General features: G+C 40.0%; 1 protein-coding gene across 1 annotated transcript; it reads left to right on the top strand.

Annotated features, from left to right (window-relative positions):
- Nucleotides 1–6,463: 6,463 nt before the first annotated feature.
- Nucleotides 6,464–7,249, top strand: LOC126457527 (zinc finger MYM-type protein 1-like). Its single transcript, XM_050093921.1, has one exon. The coding sequence runs from the start codon at nt 6,464–6,466 to the stop codon at nt 7,247–7,249; it is 786 nt and encodes a 261-aa protein (XP_049949878.1).
- Nucleotides 7,250–23,445: the final 16,196 nt, after the last annotated feature.

Below are 23,445 nucleotides of genomic sequence, written 5' to 3'. Positions count from 1 at the left end.
GAAAAGTCTGCATCAACTCAGCACTAAGCAGGTTATTCCCCATTCCATTTACCTCACAATCAAATACAGGGTGTTCCACAAAGTTATGATTACTCTCCCCAGTGCCCAGACATATTCGGGGGATCTTTATTTTACAACAAATGCATTAACACTGAACGGAATGCAGATATGAGTTAGTAGTAACACTAACACAAGAAATGTATATGGACCTAATCTACATAAATATCTGCACACTGTTCTACACTGCTAGAGAGGAAATTGATTCTTAGTCACCCTTTACAGCAGCTGTAGTTTTCTTCTGGGAAAGACGATATTCTTGACTGTGAGCACTGCTTGAGTTGGAGTTTACAGACAGACAATACCTCCCCAGCATTTCCTGTCGACTTCTCATATGTGAGTAGACAAAATAACTTTCACTAAGCTCATGTTTATATAGTGGAGTTACCTTCAGTTTATCAAGTGAGTACTTACTCACAGTTGTTAAGTCAGCTATTATGTGAAACAATTCAACAGCTTGAACTGTCAACTCTCTATCACATTGAAGAGCCTGTCCCAAGCGTAATGTGCTATCCACATATTGATTTTATTGTATCAACTTTAACTGTCTGGAATACTTTTCAAAGCCTGAGGGGTATAAAATACATCACCCTAGCCTCCGCACTCCCAACATCTGAACTGACTCAGAGGAGTAAACTATACCCTTCTATAATAGAAGTGGTAGGTCATGTGTGTTATAGAATTTCAGATACTTCAACAGATACTGAGATGACAAAAGTCATGGGATAGCAATATATACGTATACAGATGGCAGCAGTATTCTCTACACAAGGGCATAAAAGGGCAGTTCATTGGCAGAGCTGTCATTCATCCTCAGGAAATTCCTGTGAAACAGTATATCATGTGATTATGGTCACACAATGGGAATTAAAAGCCTTTGAATGTGGAATGGCAGTTGGAATTAGACACAGGGGACATTCCATTTTCAAAATCAATATTCCATGATCCATGGTATCAAGAGTGTGCAGAGAATACCAAATTTCCAGCATTACCTCTCACTACAAACAGCGTAGTGGCCAGTAGCTTCCACTTAACAACCAAGAGAGCATCATTCACATAGAGATGCCACTGTTAACAGACTAACAACATTGTATGAAATGACTGCACAAATCAAAGTGAGACATACAACAAATGAATCCAATAGGTCAGTGTGATGAAATCTGCAATTAATGGACTATGGCAGCAGATGATTGATGCAAGTGCCTTTGCTAACAACACAAAATCACCTGCAGTGCCTCTGCTGCACTCGTGACCATGTTGGTTCGAGCCCAGATGGCTAGAAAACTGTTGCCTAGTCAGATGATTCCTGATTTCTGTAGGTAAGACCTGAGTGTGGCACAGACCCTATGAAACAATAGACCCCAAGTTGTCAAGAACTGTGGAAGCTAGTGGAAGCTCCATAATGCTGTAGGCTGTGTTTATAGATAACAGACTAGGTCTTCTGGTCCAAACTGATCACTAACTAAAAATGGTCATGTTTGGCTACTTGAAGACCTTCTGAAGCCATTCATGGACTTCATCTACCCAAGTAATGATGGAATTTTTATGGAGGACAATGTGAAATTTCACCGGGCCACAAGTGATCATGACTGGTTTGAAGAACATTCTGGACAATTCAAGTGAATGATGTGCCCTTCCAGATCGCCCATCATGAATCTTATCAAACATTTATGTGATATAACTGAGAGGTCAGTTCAGGCACAAAATCCTGCAGTGGCAATGCTTTCACGGTTATGGATAGAGGCTGAATGTCTCAGTATTTCTGCAGGGGACTTCCAATGACTGGTTAAGTCCATGTCACTTCAAGTGGCTGCACTATGCCAGGCAAAATGAGATCCAACACGATATCAGGAAGTATCCCATGACTTTTGTCACCTCAGTGTAAGTCAAGCAATCCATTATAGTAGGTTATTGTTCTAGACTGTAACATATCAGGTCCATTCAATCATACATATCCACACTTATCTTGAAGACAAACCATGAATGTGTGGTTAGTCACACCACTTAGTGCAACCGGCTATATATGTGCCAACAATTCCTGTGTGGAAAAGATTTGTGCAGAAACCCATTAACACAATTAATCACATGAGAAGCGCAATAACATTCAGGTGTTTCATTAATTCACCACCAAACGACTACAATACAATTACACAGCTTCACAATACACTGCCCACAACAGACAGCAACAGCTGTCACATTTACCAATACAATTCCTTTCCCACTGACCCTACACAGGACACTAACAACAGCACATTTACAAATTAAATACTCCTCAGTCACTGTTTAAAGGAATGTATTTTACATAAAAGTTTGCTTAACACCTAAAAGGAACTCTACTATCTAGAAACAAGCTCAATGAAGTTGTTTTGTCAATTCATATAGGAAAACTGGACAGGAAATGCTTTTCAGGTATAGTCTGTACGTAAACTGAAAATCGAGCGGAGCCCATAGCTAAGAAAATCACCTTTCCCATAAGAACACCACAGCAGCTGTACAGGATGGCTAAGAATCTATTTCACTTCTGGCAGTGTAGAACAGTGGTCAGATATTTACATAGATTATAGCAACATATCTTTCCTCACACTCCATTCTGCACCCATGGAACACAATTTATGCCATACTATGGCTCTACCATACATAGATGTCATATACACATTTTGTAATTGTTTTTAATCCACTTTACTTAAAAATAAACATTACTTTTGTACTGTTAAAACAATATTTTTGACAGTCTGCAAAAATATTCTGCAGGAAATTCCAGGTAGTTTCATTTTGTACTTCGAAAAATTTTCAATAGGTTCCACAGTTTCTAAGCTATTTGAGAAAAACATGAGGAGAATGTGACTTTTTAGCACCCCTTCCCCCTCACATACCACACTCAGGAATTTTGGTATGTTGTTCATGACATCCCCATGTAGCGCCATGCAAAAACCTGCAACTACACAGTTTGTGGAGGATGGAAAATACTGAAATAAAGAAATGTATGAAACCAAAGGAATCTCGTACTGATTTTCTGGGCATACTGGAGGACTCTGCTCCTTCATATTCAGTGGTCATCAAGTGAACAAATAAGTTTAAATTTGGTCAGGAAACCTCTCATGATAATTTACTTAGTCAACAGCCAAGATATGACACTAACCCAGAAATAAATGCAGATGCCACTATCCCAGAAGTAACTGCAGAAATGCATAAAATTGTCTCGGAGGAATGGAAACTGAAAATGCGTGAAACTGCTGAAGCTACAAGTATGTCATCTGAATGTCATCACATTTTAACAGTGGAATTGAATATGAGAAAACTGTGTGCTAGATTGCTGCTGTGACTCTTAACACAGGGTCAGAAATGCAACAGAATGGAAATGTGTGAACTATGTTTGACCTCTTTTCAGAGCAACCAACATGGATATTGTTTCAGTTTGTAACCACAGATGAACATTGGGTCCATTACTATAACACACAGACAAAAGAAAAGTCATAGCACTGGAAACATGATGATTCAACACAACTGAAGAAATCAAAGTATTGTGTTTCTGTGGTCTCCTACAATGCTACCAATCCAAATTGTCACACTGCTATGTCATTGCTCCAGCCCCATAGGAACACTAGCAGAAGCCAGCTGAACTTCACCTGCCTGCAGAAAGCAGGCTAGATTTGAGGGCATGCACAAGAGGGTAGAGGCCACCATGTAAATGGATCTTTTGGTATATCTGCAGTGCCATTTTCCTCAACCAATCTGAGCCCACATTGCCAGACCTATAGGTGTCTAGTAGTCATCTACCACCTGGGTATCACTGCCCACACCCAGCAAGCAGCATTCAGTTCTGTCTCTGCTAGCAGAAGCAGAAATTCACCAGCACCATGTCACCGCCCAGACTTGATACCGTCCTTGCAATCTGGAACCAATGCACATCGTGACCTGCTGCTCCAGCTGTGAAGTCTGAGACATAGACTCCTGGTATTGCTCATGACATGGGATTTTAATTTTCTGCCTACTGTGCAATCTAAGAAGGATAGTCTCACACAAATATTTATTTGTGTTGTTTTCCTGAGAACTTTAAGTTGTCCAAGAAGTCTTCCCTTTATTGTCAAGAAGGATTTTTCCTATTTGTTTTGAAATGCCAACAGAGTGCAGAACTTACATTTGTGAAGAAAAATTGATTGTGTCAACAAATTGATTCACGAGTATAATCACTTACTTACTGGAAAATTGCCCCAAGTTGGGACTCTTCATTTTCAAGAATATCACATAACTGTTAAAGATAGGGCTCCTGTGTTATTGTCACTATGTCATTGGCAGGTGTCCCCATAGGCTTTACCCATCTGATCCTCCTTCAACAGATGTAGAGGGCCAACATGGCTCTTCTGGTGAAACTCATGGGTCGGCTGCACTTGTCACTGAAGGTTTCAAAGCACAGTGACACAACCCTCAACCCCAACCAGGGGTTCCCACAGCCACTGCCTCCCTTCTGTGTGTTTTACCACAAAGTGAAGCCATGGTTGTGATACCTAATGCAGATGGAACAACCTTTCCTCCTCCACAGACTGACAGGTGACACTCGGCAAAACACTTATCATCGGACAAAGCCAGCCCCTTTGTATACCAGCTTATCCAACAGCTGCATCCTGAGGCTGGTCCAGACTCTGTTTTCTATGACATTCAGAAGTCCAGTGTCTCTGACTGTTTTGATTCCAATGTTGATGTGGCTGTGGCCAACCGCAGTTTTATTAATTGTCACAGTCTGTCTCATGAATCTTATCAGCAGAGGATTATGCGATTCCGGGGACACTTTCCTGATTGGCATTTCCAGTGTAAACATTCATGTTTCCTCCCTTGTGCGTGAGGCTCTCCATCACAATTTCCTCAAACGTAAGGCTACCTCCCTTGAGTCTTTTATTGTTTCAAATTTCAAATAATGGTTAACAATTGTCAGATGCTAACTTAAATTAGCGTATTGTATTATGTTCCTTTTCGTTTGCTGAAGAAGTGTTCAAGGGTACTGTGTGGCCACTAATATCGCTACTTGTCTGTAGAAGCAGGCAATATTTGTCATTGAACCTACTGTCAATGAACATGATCTAGCAGGGTGTGGCGTGAGCTACCTACATTTCCAGAACGTTCTAGATGAGTCTTGCTATGTTCTAATAGGAACATTTCCCATAAATACTTCCACATCCATCGCAAGAAACTGCTCCAAATGATCGCGTGAACCTCAAAGTCGCTGGTTTGTGGTCTAATGGACACCACACTGTTTCATTGTTCAACCAAAACCCCTCCCTCCCTCCCACCACTGTGATACAATTTCAGCTTCTGTTCTTTAGTCATCGCTCAGCTAGGTTCAGCATCACATCGTGTTAAGGGATGAGTAAATTCAATGTGACTTGTAAACGGACAGTGATTTGCATAGACGTTTGTGCGTTGTGAATATAAAAGTGCAGCGTATACAGTGGCAAAATGACAGATATACATAAGTTTTTTGTACCTCAGAAGTGAATTAAAACTACAAATGAAAGTGGAGGTGTTGAAGAAGAGAGTGTCTATGATGAGGTATCACAGGAAATTGGTGAATCAAACGCAACCATCACTATTAAAAATTCCAGTAGTTGTGCTAATGGAGAAAATAAAGATGAAGCCAGTACCTCTGCTGGCTTCAAGTGCATTGATGAAAAGGGTAGCAGTATCCTGGTCAATATTCCCAATGTCTGAAATTACATTGAAAAAAAGAATATTGAAAATTGCCTAAAGTATAGGATTTTATTGAATCCATGGCAACCTGAAAAAAGTTATAATTTTAAGAATGACATAGACAGCACAAAAAGAACATTTCAACCAGACTAGCTGTCATTATATCCATGGCTGGTCTATTCTAAAGCAGTTAAAGGTGCCCTCTGCAAGTTTTTTGTTCTTTTCAGCCCACGCATAACGCATGGTAGTCATCACGGTACATTCATAAGCCGCCCATTCACAAATTTCAAAAAGTTCCATGAATGTGCAAAAATGCATATGAATTCCAAGTGGCATAAAGATGTAAGAAAAGTCAAATAATTTCATTAGTGTTGTGACAAACAAAACTAAAAGTGTGGAAGAACTCGCCAACGAGAATCTTCCGAAATTAGTACAAACTAATCGTGCAAAGTTAAAATCAATTGTTTCTTGTGTATAGTTTTGTGCATTACATGACTTACCTTTAAGAGGAGAAACAAATTCAAATGCTGTATTTGATGATTTGTTACAATTTAGATTACAGTCAGGTGACGAAACACTGTGGAACCGTTGTGAGGGTGCACCTAAGAATGCTACCTATGTTTCTCATAGAACCCAAAATGATTTATGTGCCAAAGTACTAAGAAATGATTTGATTAATACCATCAATAACAGAGAATCATTTTCAGTTTTGGCAGACAAATCAATGGATATTGCAGGCACAGAACAACTTTCTCTTTCTGCGCGTTATTTTGACCATGCAACTAATGTTGTCAGAGAAGACTTCCTTGGATTTACACCATTAGCAAGGCTAGATGTAATACATATCTCCAAGACAATAATATCTACTTTATCTGCTTGGGAATTAAATCTAGATAAAATGGTAGGACAAGGCTATGACGAGTGCAGTATGATGGCCGGTAAAATTGGCAGAGTACAGAGGATAATTGCTGAGAAATATCCCAAGGCTCACTTCTATCGTTGTGCTAGCCATAGACTTAATTTAGTTGTGAATGATTTGAACACCTTACCAGAGGTTAGAAATGCCATTTGTACTATCAAAGAAGGAATTTCTTTTTTCTGGGGGAGCAAGCAAAGGAAAGTCCTAGTTGGGAACCTTCAAAAACTGTGTGAGACACACTGGTCTGAGAAGCATAAGTCTATAAGGAAATTTAATGATAAGTTTTTAGAAATTGTTGAAGCATTACCAATTTTACATAAAGAAAGAGATCGTGAAACTAGTCAGAAAGTCTGGCAACTTTACTGCACACTTACTTCTCCAACATTTATTCTTACATTAAAAGTCATAGCAAAATATTCAGCCAAACTAGAACCTGTCACCAATATCCTACAATCAGTAAACATTAACTTGTTAGAAGTTTCAGAACACATTCAACGAATTGTAAAAATGTTATTGGATGACAGAGAAAATGTGGAAGCTGAATTTGAAATGATAATGAAAAGTGCTGAAAGCAACTATAGTGCACTGTGAATAGATGTCACTGGCATTTGACAACTGTGAGTGTTCCACGACAAGTGCGTCATTCAAGTCATCCATCAGTTTCTGTCACTGAGTACTACAGAAAACCTCTCTTTATTCCATATTTGGATTCCCTAGTTCAGTCCTTGCAAGAACGGTTTTCAGAAGATAACAAGGCATCTTTTGAGATTTTCTGCTTGCACCCAAAGGTAATGAAATCCCAAAGCAACCTAGATATGAAAAGGATAATTGAAAATATCAAAAGATTTTATGGTGATCTTTTAGATAACTTCACTGAAGAAGCATGGACATGGATCAGTATGTGGAAACGCAATAAAGTAACTCAAGGAGATATTGCTCAATTAAGCCTGACTGATATACTGGACAAAGCCAAATTCATGCCCGCTGTAGCTTCAGCCTTGAAGATAGCCCTTAGCTTACTGGCAACCACCTGCTCTGCGGAAAGATCGTTCAGGTACTTAATTAACACAGTAACATTTATCTGATTGTAATTGCTTAATTAGAAAGACTTTGAAACAATTTCTTAAGTCAGATGAAACATTTCTTCTAATTATTTTTAAATCTTCTTTGATATATTATCACAATAGAGTAATTGAAGAAGGTTACACTGTATGAATTAGTATAGGCCTATGTCATGTTTGTTTGCAGCACTCACAGGAGTGTGAAAATGTGGCTACGAACTACCATGGCAGATAATCGACTCTGTTGTTTGTGTATGGTATCAGTTCATCGTGATAAGATAAAATCAGAGGAGGAGTCCTTTATCGAAAAAGTGGTAGATAGTTATGGGAAGGACCCGAGATGAATTCAATTTCTGTTTAAGAAATGCAGGTATGTGAGTAGTCAAGTTTTGCACATTATTAGTAACAGAACTGATTTCCACAATCGTATGCCTTCTTTTGTTCTTAATATTAAATTTACAACAGTATTTCAAACTACATTAACAATAAAACAGCCACATCATCCTTACAACCAAAGTTCAAAATATTTGTTAAGACATGAATCTGTTATGGGTTGTGGAAATTGTTGTGTACATTTAGTTTTTACTTCACAAAATAGAAAGTAAAGCCCTGTTTTTTTCACTTTTCAGGGAACTAACAGAGAAAAGTGCAAATAGCAAGAAAATGTGTTAAGGCAGGCAAAAATGAATGATTTATTCTTACTTAAAAAGAGAAAATAATTTATTTTTACCTATTTAACAATCTGAAATTGTTATTATTTATTTTAAGCACCTATTAACATCTCTCAGCAGTGGTGCACTTACTGACATGGCGATGTGCCTCAAAATGTCCATTTACGAGAGCAATTCAGAATATTCCCACAACATTAACTCTTAAAATGAGACACCTTAACAGCAAATGTGTGAGAAACAGCGAATTCATCTAAAACCGATGTGGCTGACACTAGGGCGTCTGCCTGTAAGAATACAGCATAGCACACGAATCTAAACTTCGCAGAGCTGCCAAATTTTATATTCAGGAATGCATTTCCAGTTTTATTTGTCTCCTCTCTATGACCATGTGGAGTCACCACACTGGGACCAAGTTTGAAACACTTGCCAGTTGCCATTTACTTCAGTATTGCAAGCAAGGGTACACCATTAACCATCCAGGCATTTGATCAATATGGCATATTGTAGAGAAATGGTAACTAAGAAGCGACTGATGATTAATGAGACAATGATGGCTTGTTTGTGATAGTTTCATAATGACTTACAAATGAGTGGTCTCAATCCCTTAGGAGTCACAAGGGCACCTGTGTTTCCAGGCTTCGTTTCTGTAATATATCCCGGATGTGCCAGTTTCCAAACATACAGGAAAGATAAAAACTGATTTTCAGCGTCTTGAAGGCCTGGTCAGACACAACGCCACAGTCTGCCTGTGCAGGCCAGGCACGGTGGATGACCAGGGCAAGGAAAACCAGACAGGCAAAAGCGGTTGCTGCTGCAGCAGCTGTCACACTGTGGAAAAAGACAGAACCTCATCACATAGCAGCCTGCCTCACGCCGTTGCTGTCAAATGCACCAGCAAATGCAAACAGCCGCTCCAGGCTGCTGCGAATCTGTTTGTGTTGAAACTCGACGTCAGCTGGTGCGGCGAGCCAGCTAGAGTCGCGCTCTGTGTGACCAACACCTATATGCAACAACGATGCGGCCTTTCCGTTGCCGTTGTTGTTCAAGGCCGCAGGTCGGACCACAAGGCCATGATCTTTCTGACCAGGTCTTTAAGGCCGGTTGCACTCACAGCGGATATTTTCCGCCAGGTCAATTTACAGTCACCATTGTCAGAAGTCCAGTGTTTACACACATGGCAGTAAAATCACCATCTCCACCCCACAAGTCAGCAGATTAAAGGCAATGTACTTTCATCATCAAACCCATTCATTTAATTTTAGTGTGTTACATAAAATATTCATTGTTTTTAAACATACAGTGTTTTTTAAATGAACAGACAGTAAAATCTAAGTATTGTTATTGTGTCGACTAATGAAAAGGAGAAGGAAAAACCAAACAATTTGGGATCATCATCCAATTAATTTAAGAAGAGGGGAGGATGGAGCTTCCTAAACATTGTTTGAAGGGAAGAATGACAAGATATACTTCAGTTACTTCCGAATGTCGAATTTTTAATAGCAGGAAAACAAGTAGTTCAGAGAGAAAAAGCTTAGGACAGAATCAAACGAAAATGGCGGCAAAATGTACAGTCTGCTAATGTTAAAACAGCTTTTACTATATTTATAATGTTAGTTTTCTATGTTCATAACTCTGGAATGCTATTAAAGGTGCATCAGTATTTCTAAATTGAATATAAGGGTAAAACATCTAGCTCACCATAAAATGACAAATGCTCTTCAGAGAACAATTTTAATTCAGTAAGTATATTAGGATGTGTAAGCCTATTCCAAAATAGAGCTGTATCACATGAAAGAATTGTTCTTAGTTAGTACACTACGCAGCTGCAGAACACTATTGTTAAGTGCATAAAAGAAGCTTTCACAGTCGTGTAAGTGAATTTGACCAGGTTTACACAGTTGAGTGTAGTGAACCATTTTTTCCCGGACTGTTAATTTAAATCCAACTGCGTTCACTGCATGAGCAGTGTTTTTAAGCACTTAAAAAATTATTACTGCTAAGAAAACAATTTATTGGCAGAATACGGGTCAGAAACACATCTGCAGCATTTTCAGTGTCATGGTCCATTCTTAGTCAGTAGTGGACTCTTACCCTATCCCCTAAGCTAAGGAGATTTTGTCTCAACTGGGTGCTAGCAAGATTTATGCAAAAACTGATCTTTGTGACACATACCTGCAAATTCCTTTGGAGGCAGCCTCCAGGACATTTTGGTTATCAATATCCCATTTGGTCTTTTACAATACAATCAACTCCCCTTCAGTATCATCAGTGTATTAGTAATTTTCCAGCATTATCTTGAACAACTGTTGCTGTATGTTACCCAGGCTGCCAACTACTTGGACAATATCCTGGTTACCAGTGCCTTTGTCTAAGACTTCTTACACAATCTGAATCTTTTGTTTGCGGTGTCTGGTCATGTGGGTCTTCATTGTAACAAGGACAAGCGTGACCTGTTAGTGCAATGAGTGGAATAACTTGGCCACATCCAAAGTGATTCCAGTATCTACCCTGTCATGCAGTCCATTGAGGTGATCCAGAAGCTCCCTGTGCTTTGCCACAAGAATCAACTCGAATCTGTCTTAGGTCATTTCATTCTCCATGCAACTGCTGTCGCAGAGACTCTTCTTCACTTCCTCTGAATGAATGTCCAGTGCCTCTGGTCCCCTGAGTGTGGCAGGGTGTTCTGCTTATTGAATCAGATGCTCCTCAAGCCTACCTGCCTTATGACATTTGATAGCTGTGTACACTCACTACTGATACCTCCAGTTATGGTGTGGGAGCTGTTCTTTTCCAAGTGATCAATGAGATGGTGCAGCCGATTGCCTTTGTCTCTGAAAATAGTCTCAGAAACTATTTTGCCCAGTGTAATTATGGCCAAATCAAAAAATAAGCACTGGCCTTTATTTTTGGGTTCAAAAAGTCCAACGATTATGTCTATGGGCGCCCATGTACCCTCAGTATGTACCACAAGCCCCTGTTGCCCTTACTCTGGGTTTCAGCACCACACAGCCCACCGCCTCCAACACTGTGCCCTGTTCCTCTCTGTCTATTCCTATGAGACAATTTTGTGCTCCACCCTCCACCATACCAATGCTGAACTCCTTTCTCGGCTTTCACTAGGAGAGGACCCAGTGTTCAATACTGATGCAGAAGTCTACTGCCACCTTGACCAATGTTGCTACCCCTGGATGTCAACCTTGTCTGACTCCACACTGCAGACAATCCAGTCTTCCACATCTCTTCCAGCACATCTTGCAAAGCTGGCCACCCAACACTAAGGCTGTGGCACACACAGATCTTCAGGTGTTCTGGGATCAATGACAGGACCTCTCTTCCCGGGACAGCATTGTCCTGCTCCAGGGTGACAACAGCTGCACTTGGGTGGTTATTTGGCGGCTCTCTGCAATCGCATCCTCCAGTTGCTCCACAAACGGCACTGGTGGACTGTTCTTACCTAGTGACTGGCTCACCATCATGTCTATGAGACATGGATTCTACTATTTGAGATTTGGTCACTGCTTGCTCACCTGCCAGAGTTGGTGAGGGCCCCACCTCAGCATTACTTAACATGGCCTTCCACTGCTGGTCCGTGATCCCACATTCATCTCGACTTCGAATACCCCATCCTTGACTCTATGTGGCTTACCATCATGCATGCTGGGTCCTGTTTTCTGTTTGTGGTCTGCAAGTCTTCCAATTTCTCTTCCCACACCATTTGGGCAATTACCCAGATTTTCGCACTAGAGGGCCTCCATAGATCTATTGTCACTGATAATGGGCTTCAGCTAACTTCCTCTGAATTTTCTGCCTTCTGTGCTGCTCACAGCGTTGCATTAATTCCCACTGTGCCTTTCCACCTTGCCTCTAATGGCACTGCTGAGCATTTTCTGCAGACTTTTAAATTTCAAATGTCTAAACTACACAAGTACCACTCCTCTCATGAGAATCTTCATCTTTTTCACAGATCATACTGAGGCACTCTGATGGAGGGCTCCTCTCTGGCAGAGAGACCCCATGGTTGCCATCTCCACTTTTCTCTGTTCATTCTCCACCCGACAGACCATCCCCCTTCTCCTGTTCTTCCCACCAACATTGTTTGTCTCCCAGGGACCTGATGTGGGATATGAATTTTTTCTGTGGCTAGCCCCGGTGGCTGAAAACCACTGTTTCCCATCTTCTGAGGCAAGCTATGCTTCTCATCACACTCCTCAAGTGCTCCCAACTCTTACAGCACATCAACCAATACTGCCCCTGCCATGGATTTTGGCCTCCAACAGACTCTGCCATTCAGTTCTGTGTTTCAGATACAAAGGACTCTGAATAGCTTGCTGCTCACCCAGCAGATGTGTTGCTTCCACCTTCCAGTGTGCCCAGCCAGATGATGCCTCAATTCACCATCCCAATGGATGTCAACACACCAGCAACCCCTACCTTGCCCTCTGGCAATGCTTCTGGCAGTGACGATGCCATTGTTTCTCACTCCTGTCTCTGCCCCTCTTGGTCTTTCTCGAGAACTGGGGAAGATATGGTGTGTTTCTGCGGCCTCCTATAAGCTGCCAACCCACAACATTACACAGTTATGCAGCTTCTTGCTCCAGTTCTGCAGGCACATTGGTCATAGTCAGCTGAACTGCGCCTGTCCTGCAGGAAGCAAGCTAGTTCTGAGGGCACGCACGAGAGCAGTAGACACCACCATGTATATGGATCTTTGGGTGCATCTGCAGTCCATATTCCTCAGCCAGTTTGAGCACACATTGCCAGACCGATAGCTATGTAGTAGTCATCCACCACATGGGTGTAACTGCCTTCACCCAGCAAGCAACAGATAGTTCAATCTATGCCAGCAGTGGCAGAAGTTTCCCAGCACTATGTAACCACCCAGACTTGATGATGCCCTTGCCACCAGGGACCAATGTGCATGATGACCTGCTGCTCCAGCTGTGAACTCTGAGGCTCAAACTCGTTGTATTGCTTATGAGATGGGACTTTATTTTTTTGCATACTGTGCATCCTAAGAAGAGAGGCACTTTTTTTGCAATAGAACTTTTCAGAGGCTTGTCTTACATAAATATTTATTTACATTTTTTTCCGAGAACTTTAAGTTGTCCGAGAAGTCTTCCCTTTATTGTCAAGAAGGATTTTTCTTATTTGCTTTGAAATGCTAAAAGAGTGTGGGACTTGTGTTTGTAAACGTAAATTGATTGTGTCAACAAACTGATTCATGAGTGTAATCACTTACTTACTGTAAAATTGTCCTAAGCCGGGAAACTTTACAAATACAGTAACGTCAGCTTGGTAGGTCATGGTGTTAGTTTCCGGATATGCAAAAGGAATTCTGTTGATATGTTACCTTTACTCAGGTGAAGCAATTACAGGATAATGTTACACTAACTTCCTGGACCAACTACAGCAAAAGATATACAAATGAAGGCCAGGTTTGGCAGGAAAGAAAGTCATCATTCAACAATACAGTATGCGCACACACAAGTGTCAATGCCATGACAAAAATACATCAATTTAGATATGAACTGTTGCCAACCTCGCCTTATTTGGCTCCATCAAACATCCATCTCTTCCTCAAGCTCAGTATTTTCTATGATGGATAGAGATTGTCTTCAAATGAAGAAAAGACTGCCAAAGTTGACAGTGTTTTGCAGGCACAGAGGAATCTAATTTTTGAGTTGAGCTCAAGGTATTGGAATATCACTGGGCCACATGTATTAGTACAAAGAGAGCCTACACTGAAACATAAAAAAGTTACACTTGTGTGATTCATATCCTTCTATTCCACTCTAAGAACTTTTCGAACTACCTCATACATTACTGGCTTGCCACTACAGCCCACACAAGATGAAACAGTGTTACTTGCTGACAACAATAATATAATAATTACAAATAGGACACCAGAAATGTTAGGAGAAAGCTCACACAGCACTTATGTCAGTCCCCAACAGGTAACTCTTAATATAAAGGAGACTAATCACAAGAACTTCTATGTAAGTAGAAAACCTAATAGAAAAGCCTTGAAGTACAAAATGAGACCATAGAGGGAGTAGCTGTCCATAAATTTCTCAGTATCTATGTTGATCGACGATCAAAACAACATTTCATTTTATTATCCATGTTATATATGTACAGATTTTTCGAATTTTCTACCCAAGAGCAAGCTACGTGTAGCTGACCATGAGAGGAGCAGAAGACTTTGAGGTTGATAAAATGAGATTTTCACACTGCAGCAGAGTGTGCGCTGATATGAAACTTCCTGGCACATTAAAACTGTGTGCCAGACTGAGACTCAAACTCGGGACTTTTGCCATTTGTGGGCAAGTGCTCTACCATCACTGGTAGAAAGCAGATCATTCACAGACCAAATCAACACCTCGAGGATCATTACTGAGCAATCCTTAGAATACTGGTCTCCATTGTACCTGGCTTTTGCTGACTTTGAAAAAGCCTTTGATAGGGTGCAGCATGAAGCCATCTGGAAAACAATGCAGAGTTACAGAGTACCTCCAAAGATCATCAGTATCATGAAGACGATGTACAGAGAACATAATTGCCAGGTGAAACATGGTGGAAATCACTCTGAAACATTCATTTTAAATTTGGAGTAAGGCACTGCTGTTTTTCTGACATTAGATAGTGTCATGAAGAAGGTAACCCAAGAGAAAAGAAGAATTATACAGTGGACTCTATATGATTGCCTTGAGGACCTGGACTTTACAAACAACATCTGTCTCCTAACCCATGTTTTCAAGGATACGAGTGAGAATCAGAAGCTCAGAGAGCTGTATTATAAATAAACACAGCTAAGAGTAAAGAGCTTAGTATGAACACTAACAACAAGAACGAACTACCTGTGAAAGAAGAGGAGATTGAGCAGGTGGACAGCTTTTGTTGTCTATGAAGCATTGTTTCTAAAAATGTTGGGGCAACTGAAGATGTCGAAAGTAGGATCTAAACTGCATCAGGATCCATTGCAAGTACTATGACAGTTAGGCAGGATGTGAGAAAACTTGAATTTCTTGGCTGAGTGGATGCTCATAAGCCACACATCACACCGGTAAATGCCAAATGACATCTCTTGGTATAAGGAGCATAAACACCGGACGATTCAACAGTGGAAAAATGTTGTTTGGAGTGACAAATCACACTACACAGTGTGGGAGTCTTATGACAGGGTGTGGGTATAGCAAATGCCCAATGAACTTCATTTGCCAGTGTGTCAAGTGCCAACAGTAACAGTAACTGCCAACAGGTGGTGGTTTTATGGTGTGGTCATGTTTTTCATGGAGCTTGCATCCCTTGTTGTTTTGCATGGCATTATCACAGAACAAGCCTACATTGATATTTTAAGCACCTTCTTGCATCCCACTGTTGAAGAGCAATTCGGGGATGGCGATTGCATCTTTCACTACGTTTGAGCACTTGTTCATAATGCATGCCATGAGGGGGAGTGGTTATATGACAATAATGAGCCATTGTGTTTTTTTATATGCTGGAATGTGCCTGTTGTGCTTCCTATGTGCTTTCACCCCAGATCAAAGCTATCGCAAATCAGGTGTCTGCAGGTAATGCACAGCCAGCTAGTGATTCCGCATCCTCACTAGCATACCCATATATGTTACTGTGCCAAAGACCAAACCACTATGTATTGGAATCACTGCATCTTTGTCAAGCAAACTTCCCAGTGTTGTCCACCACGTGACCAACCTTAAGTCAGCAGCACCCATGAGTTGAGTATGTACAGTTATCAAACTGTGTCAAATTACTTGTTCATCTTGGATAGAAAGTCTGTCCCTTGTTTTCGTATAGAAACAGAGTCTGACATGTGAACTGTCCACACACAATGCTCATAGGGGATCAACCAGCACCATTTTAGCTATTGGCTACCAATACCTACGGTGTCTGTCCTTCACAACTACATCTAGGGTTGCACTGCACCTTCAGCTGGAAACTCACCATTGCATTTATCACAGAACCAGCCATTGGTGCTGATTTCTTAGCACATTTTCTGCTGCTCCCCAACATTCCTGGCTCTCATCTCATTGACAAGGACTCCAATCACTTAACTGTTGGGTTCTGCCATGTTGTACCAAATTTTGTACTGAAGCTCATCCATGCTGCATTACCAGGATCATCTCAACCATTTTTCAGCCATCATGCTCTCACATGGAGCACCAAGAAAACAATGACACCGCACAGTACATCTCACATGCACCAAACCTAGTCCTCCAGTTTTCGATAGACCATGACACTTCACACTGGAGCAATTTGTTTCTGCTGAAGCCAAATTTGAGTTTCCGCTTTGGAATGACATCATTCACTATATGAACAGACCCTTTAGTGAAGATCACATAAGGAGGTCCATGGCAGCTCGTAGCACTGTTGCAGGCTTTCAGCTGTGAAGTGCTAACAGCTGCAGGTGAAAACAATAGCCGTCTACTGAAGTGTTGCCACAGGAATGTTTATAAAATTGCATTACATTATTGGTTGACGTAGGCCTGTGAAGCTGCTGCACCTAGCCACTGCAGCTGTCAGGGATCAACTTACAGCAACTCAACTATATCAACTATAGTCCTCTCCTCTCCAGTTCATACTGAAAAGGGATACATCCTGACAGACCTATGGCAAATATTGTGTGTTGTGCTCATAATGCATCCACCATCCCAGACATATATCCTCTTCCAGGAGTTTGCTACTTCACCTATGCCCTCAGCAGTACTTCAGTGTTCTTGGCAGCATGAAGGCATCCATGCAGATACCAGTCATCATGGAAGACAGCCCAAAGGCATCCATCAGCACACCGCTTGGCATGTTTGAATCACTCAAGATGCCATTTTATCTCCATAATTCTGCCAAATATTGCACTGATTCATCAACAGTGCTTCATCACCTGTTGCTTTCTTTACCTCAACATCATAGTAGTGTTTTCTTCTTCATCACAGCTACACTGAACCACTGATTTCTGAGAAGGTTATGCATTTTAGAATGGTATCTCACCTTAGGAACAATATCCTCAGTAAATAGCAGTTTGGGGTTCAGAAAAGTTGCTCTACTGTTAATGCCCTTTACGTGCCGACTCAACCAATGAACTCCGGGGACATAATTCGGACTGGGGAAAATCATGTATCGGGTTTCCCAAGTCTCAGGTCCACTAGTGTTACTCATATGTGTGACCAATCTTCTGTCTAATATATAGCATGCAGAATTAGTTTCTTTTGCAGATGACACTAATATTGCAGGGTTCATACACCCTGCGATAGTCATGAAAAACCTAGTAAATTTTTAGACTTCCAAAAATATTTCATTATATTCGTTTTCATTTAAATTTTTGTAATTTCAGCTGGTAATAACATGTTACTCTAACAAAGATATTTACTTTAGCCCACTGTTGCAGAATAAAATTGCAGCAATAAAATATAAACAAGAGAATAAAACCAAAATAAAACTGTAGTTGCGAATTAAATGTGTCCTTTAACAATTACAAAAGACTGTGAACACACCCAAGACTCTGACAACTGCAAAATTTAACAACAAATTGCTTTCAGTGTGTCTGTCTCTTGGGCCTTGTTTCAATGAGTGTGATGTCACAACTGCTTACATTTGTAATATGTCGAGGGAGAATGTTGCAAATGGTAGTGTGAAAAGTTTTACTTTCAAAGTAATTTCCTTTTATGCAAGATGAATTATGTTATATGTGAGAATGTGCAATGAATTTCTTATAAAAACACTGAAGATCAGACATTTACACTGTTATTTAATATTTTACTGCCACATTTTGTTTGATGTCTCTTAAAGGGTAACACAAACTACAAAAGAATAAGTTTCAAGATTAGCTTTCCATATTTATTATAGTTCTTTCATAGAGTACAAATTAAGCACTAACTATAGCAAAAAGTATAACTATCCTTTAAAAAATGTGCAAAGAGAGTTATTGAAAAAGTCTATATGTAATTTTCTTTTCTATCATAAAGTCAAAATGTTTGATGGGACATGTATTCAGCTAGGTAAACTACGAAATATTCTGTGCACAGCAACGAAATTTATAATAATGCTTGACAGAAATATTCAGTGCCTGCAATTTAAGCTGTATTCTTAGTATCCTGCCTAATCACACTTTTGGAAAAAAAACATCAAAATACTTTTGTTAGCCAATATTATATGAAATAGCTTAGTTTTTTCTTGTAGCTATGCTGTATGTATAGTAATGTAATTTAGCTTTTCCTGTTTGTGTGTTTGCACTAATTAAGAATGATGCTGCTATTGCTTGACTATATCAATGAATATCTGCTGTCTTTGGCTGGTAAGATCATGCAGCATAAACTATGATTGGTGGACAAAAGCACATTGCTATCTCGATTTCAGTACTTCAGAAGTTACCTTGCCATATTTGGTGGAGTTCCTGTTTATATTTCCGTTAAGTGAAAATATACAGCATAAATGTTGCTGCATCTCAGAGGTATTTCAGAAATTGTTTGTTTTTTCTTTTGCTAGGTTCATTTTCTAAAATGCTGGCAAATTCTATATGGTGTATGAAACCTTCACCATTCAAAGGACATAAGGTTTACAGCTCAAAGGAAACTTATATTGTCTCTTAATGCGGAAAAAATGTAATTTCACCCGGGATATAGTGCATTTTCACCCTGGAAAATGTGTATTTTTAACTGGGAAATCTGGGAAAAATCTGGGAATTTCTTTTTCTTATCCGTGTATTTTAATCAATCCAAGCACACATACAGAAACAGAAGAAATGGTAAACAATGTTCTCAAAAGTTTCATTGACTTGTTTTCTGTGAAAGAGCTCACTTTCAATATCATATTCAGTTTGCACATCTGGGGGACTGTATTAATGACAAGTGTAAAACAAGCTGAGAAAATAATAACTAGGGCGGAAACTTCAAAATTTCAAGGTGTCCATATTCATGAGAATTTAAACTGGAAAAAGCACATTTTGGAATTCCTAAAACAACTTAGTTCAGCCACTTTTGTACTTAGAATCATATCAAATCTTGTTGAGAGACAAATAAGTAAGTTGACATATTTTGCATATTTTCATTCAGTAGTGTCATCTTTAAGAATGAAAGTCTTAATTGCTCAGAACATGCTGTAAGAATAATATGTGGTACTTATTCATGAACATCTTGTAATCTGTGTAAGGAGTTGGGCATTCTGACTACAAATTCAAAGTAGATTTTTTACCTCATAAAGTTGATTGTAAATATTCTATTACAGTTCAAAAGGAACAGTTACACACATAATTACAATACTTGAATGAAAACTGGCATTTATTACTTCATATTAATGTTGTCTTTAGCACAAAAAGAGATGCACAATGCTGCAAGAAAAATTTTTGATTACTTGGCCACTGATACAAAATGTCCGTCAGACAGCAAAGTAAAATTTGAAAACAAACTTAAAAAGCTTTATCCTTTACATCACCTTCTATACAGCAGAACCTCTCACAATGTAATGTGTGAAAGATGGTGGATAGAAATTACAAAGCCAAGTCTGTATATTTAAAAAAAAGATTTATAAATGTTCAGCATGTAATTGAAAACAACTCATTCCACATCATTACAAATTATTGTGCCAAATGAGGCAAGGAACATAAAAGTAACTAAATAACAAAAGAAAATCCAGGATGGAATAATGACAAAAATGCTATGAACACCCAGTCAGCACTGGTGGTTGACACCAACAACTGTGCTTTAGGAGCAGCTTTGCAACAACACTTCAGTGGTTCCTGAGAACCATCGGTCTTCTTTTCAATGAAGCTTATGCCTACAAAACACCAACGATGTGCCTATGACAGGAAGCTGCTTGTCCCCTATGATGTAATCGGATACATCCGCCAAAAGCTGGAGGCCAGGAATTTAATGACATTTCCACATTACAGACCCATACTACATACCTTGCAGCAGAGAAAAAGTCTCTGCTCACCATGTCAATTCCACCAACTGGAATATATCTGTCAGTTCAGCACAGACAATATAGCTGCCAATTGTCAGTTTGAGGTGCTGGAATCACTGGTTGCATCAATTTCACAACAGTCACAGCAGCTCAAGATGTTAGTATGGAGCTGGACTCTTATCACCAAAACCAAAAAACTGGCCTTCGGCTGGCACAGACACAAATTATTATGTGATACCTCCAATCGCAACTTACAACCTTTCCTACCAGATCCTTTCCCCCAGCAGGCCTTTGACAGTGTCCATAACCTGTGACACCCAGGTATTAAAGCTACTACCAAGATTCATCACTATGTGTGGCCTGGCATCTGCTCAGATTGTTGCAGCTGGGACCACTGCTGTGGTGCCTGTAAGCTTAGTAAGGTTGACCTGCACGTCCATGCCCCATTTGGTGATTTTCCTGTGGCTACAGGGGGGCTTATGCATGCCTATGTTAACATTGTCAATCACTTCCTCACCTCTGATGTTCAGCAGAATCTTTTACCTATCATTGAATATTTCACACTTTGGCCAGGGGCAACACCAATTTCTTACATCTCAGCTGATACTGTGGCACTAGCATTTGTCAGTAAGTGGACTGATCATTATGCTTTGCTATTCCACATGCCCAAAGGTTGTGAAAGGAAATTTGAATTCCAGCTGTTCAAAAAGCTTGCCAAATTTTTTGGCACTCATCATCACCATCCAGCCCAAAACGATATGGTTCAGTGACGGCATTAAATTTTGAAGGTGGCTCTAGTTTGCCACAACAAAGCAAGGACTACTGTACTCCTCCTCATACTTCTCAACCTCCACTTGTTTCAAGACAGACCTCAACACTCCAGTGACTAGGCTCTTTTATGGTATATGGTGAGCAGCTTCAGATACCAGAGAATGAGTCGAATTCTCTGCTACCTCTTCTGACACTGACATTTCAGCATTGCTGTATGAACTGCACAACCATATTCCATGCGTACGGCCTCAACTTGGCTCTCAGCATGGCACCCCAACTTCCTTCGTTCATTCAGATTCAGCAACTGTCATGCATGTAATGGTCGGTGTTGAGGGGGTCAGGCCTGGTCTCCAATGTCCATTCTCTGGACCTCACAAGATTGTTAGTCAAAGTCATTATACCATGGAAGTTTCCCTAAATGGGAACACATAGACACTGTCACTGGAACATATAAAGGTGACATACACCTTCCCATTTGAACCCACTTCTATCCACTCGCCTCAGACGACCTCAACACCACCTCTCCAGTCAGCACAATCTTTCATCCAATCCTACTCTGGGCCTGAAGTGCACTTACCAGCCTAATTTGCCTGACCCTCAACTACACCCTCATTTTGGGAGGGGGGTTACGTTTTGTAGCCAGGATACATAATAATATAATACACGACACACAACAACATAGAATGCAAGTTTGATGTCTAGGTTATATCACCACAGTGTGTCCAATTTAAGGGGATCCAGCAGGATTAGGGAGCAACGATTCAGATGTGACCCTGCTGCTGCTGCTGCTTCACTGGACTGACCTGCATATAATGTATACTCTCACAGACACGAGGCAGAACATACTCATCCATTAAGTGTGCTGTGATGGAGCAGTGATTTCATTGTTCACTTGTGTGATGGGATATGTTGTGATTTGAGTGGTCATCCTACAATGGAGTGTGCAGTGTAAAAAGTAGTTATTTGTGTGATGGGTCATACTGTGGTTTCAGTTGTCACATGAGTGACAGATTTTGTCATGTGCTAATGCCCACTCATGTGATAGGATGTGACAGTGAGCACTGTGGTCACCTGAGCCACAGATTGTTCACAGTGTAATTCAGCATTTGCAACAGCCCCTATACCATGATTAAGTGGTCACCCCTGCAACAGGTGTTTTGTGACATTGTCATCCATTGTGTCTGTGAATAGTTTCTTGAACCAACAATCTTCTCAGTAACTTATAACATAGTGAGCAGATACGTCTTTTATGTGTCACAACATGCCTGTTGTACTTCCTATGTAAATTATCCCAATATCATATAATTTCAGCCATCTCAAATTTGGGAGATCTGTACCCACTGCACACTGTTTGCTAGATAAGACGTAAACTATTTATTTATGACCCCGTCATCCTTATTTCCAGTACTTCAGATTTACCTAGAAGTATTTCATGACGAACAATGTCAGATGCTTTGTTGAGGTGTGGGTAAATAACTGTTACACTTTATCCTTCATCTAGGGCTTCTAAAACTAATTTTGTAAATTTTCCTGTAGTAGCTTCTGTTCCCTTTCCAGATCTGAAACCAAACTGTTCTTTCCACAGAAGTTGATATTTATTTAAAAAATCCATAAGTCTGTTTTCCATAATAGTTTTCTATCATTTTTGAAAACGGAGGTAGTATTGAATTTGGGTTGTAATTCTCTATATTTTCTTTACTATCTTTTTTGTGGATGGGAAGAACTTCTGCTTGCGTTAGGTAATCGGGGGAGCAACTGGAAGTGAATGATTGATTTATAGTATCTGTCAGAGATGCTTTTATGCTGCTAATACAGTCCCATAGTAGACACACTGCAACCTCATCTGGAGCTATGGATACTTTACTCTTAAATTTAAACACAATCCCAATGATTCATGGTTAGTAGCAGCAGCTTAATGTAAAGTACATAGTTATTTACAGCTGTATATTGTATTTTTGGTAGCTTTACTTGAAGTTTGGTTGCTATGTTACTAAAGTAATGGTCAAGAAAGTTATCCTTAGGATTATCTATTAAACCACCTTTATTTTTAATTTTCATATTTGTCAGGTTTGGCTTGGTGCTACCAGTTTCTTGTTTTACTATATTCCTTGTTGCTTTGCTTTTATTGTTGAACATCTGTATAGCCTTATCCTTTTGAATTCTTTTTGCATCCTTCAGCAGTTTCCTATAGGTTCTTTTGCATTTGATAAAAAAAAACTGTAAGAATGCTGGGCTACTCTCATTGTCTTTTCTAGAGCTGAGATATTTGAGTGTTCAGAATATTCTGGTACCTTTGTTTCCCAGTTTTTTCTGGTAGATTCTCCAACAGAATGTGCGATTTCAGGAAATGTCTCGTCAAATTTTAGTTTGA

The sequence above is a fragment of the Schistocerca serialis genome, chromosome 1 (genome assembly GCF_023864345.2).
Source record: "Schistocerca serialis cubense isolate TAMUIC-IGC-003099 chromosome 1, iqSchSeri2.2, whole genome shotgun sequence".
Lineage (NCBI taxonomy): Eukaryota > Metazoa > Arthropoda > Insecta > Orthoptera > Acrididae > Schistocerca > Schistocerca serialis.
Note: the sequence above shows the minus strand (reverse complement) of the source record. Positions and strands in the feature narration are given on the sequence as shown.

What these genes read in the sequence shown, in the direction of transcription:
- LOC126457527 (XM_050093921.1), top strand. Translation starts at nt 6,464, where the DNA reads ATGGATATTGCAGGCACAGAACAACTTTCTCTTTCTGCGCGTTATTTT.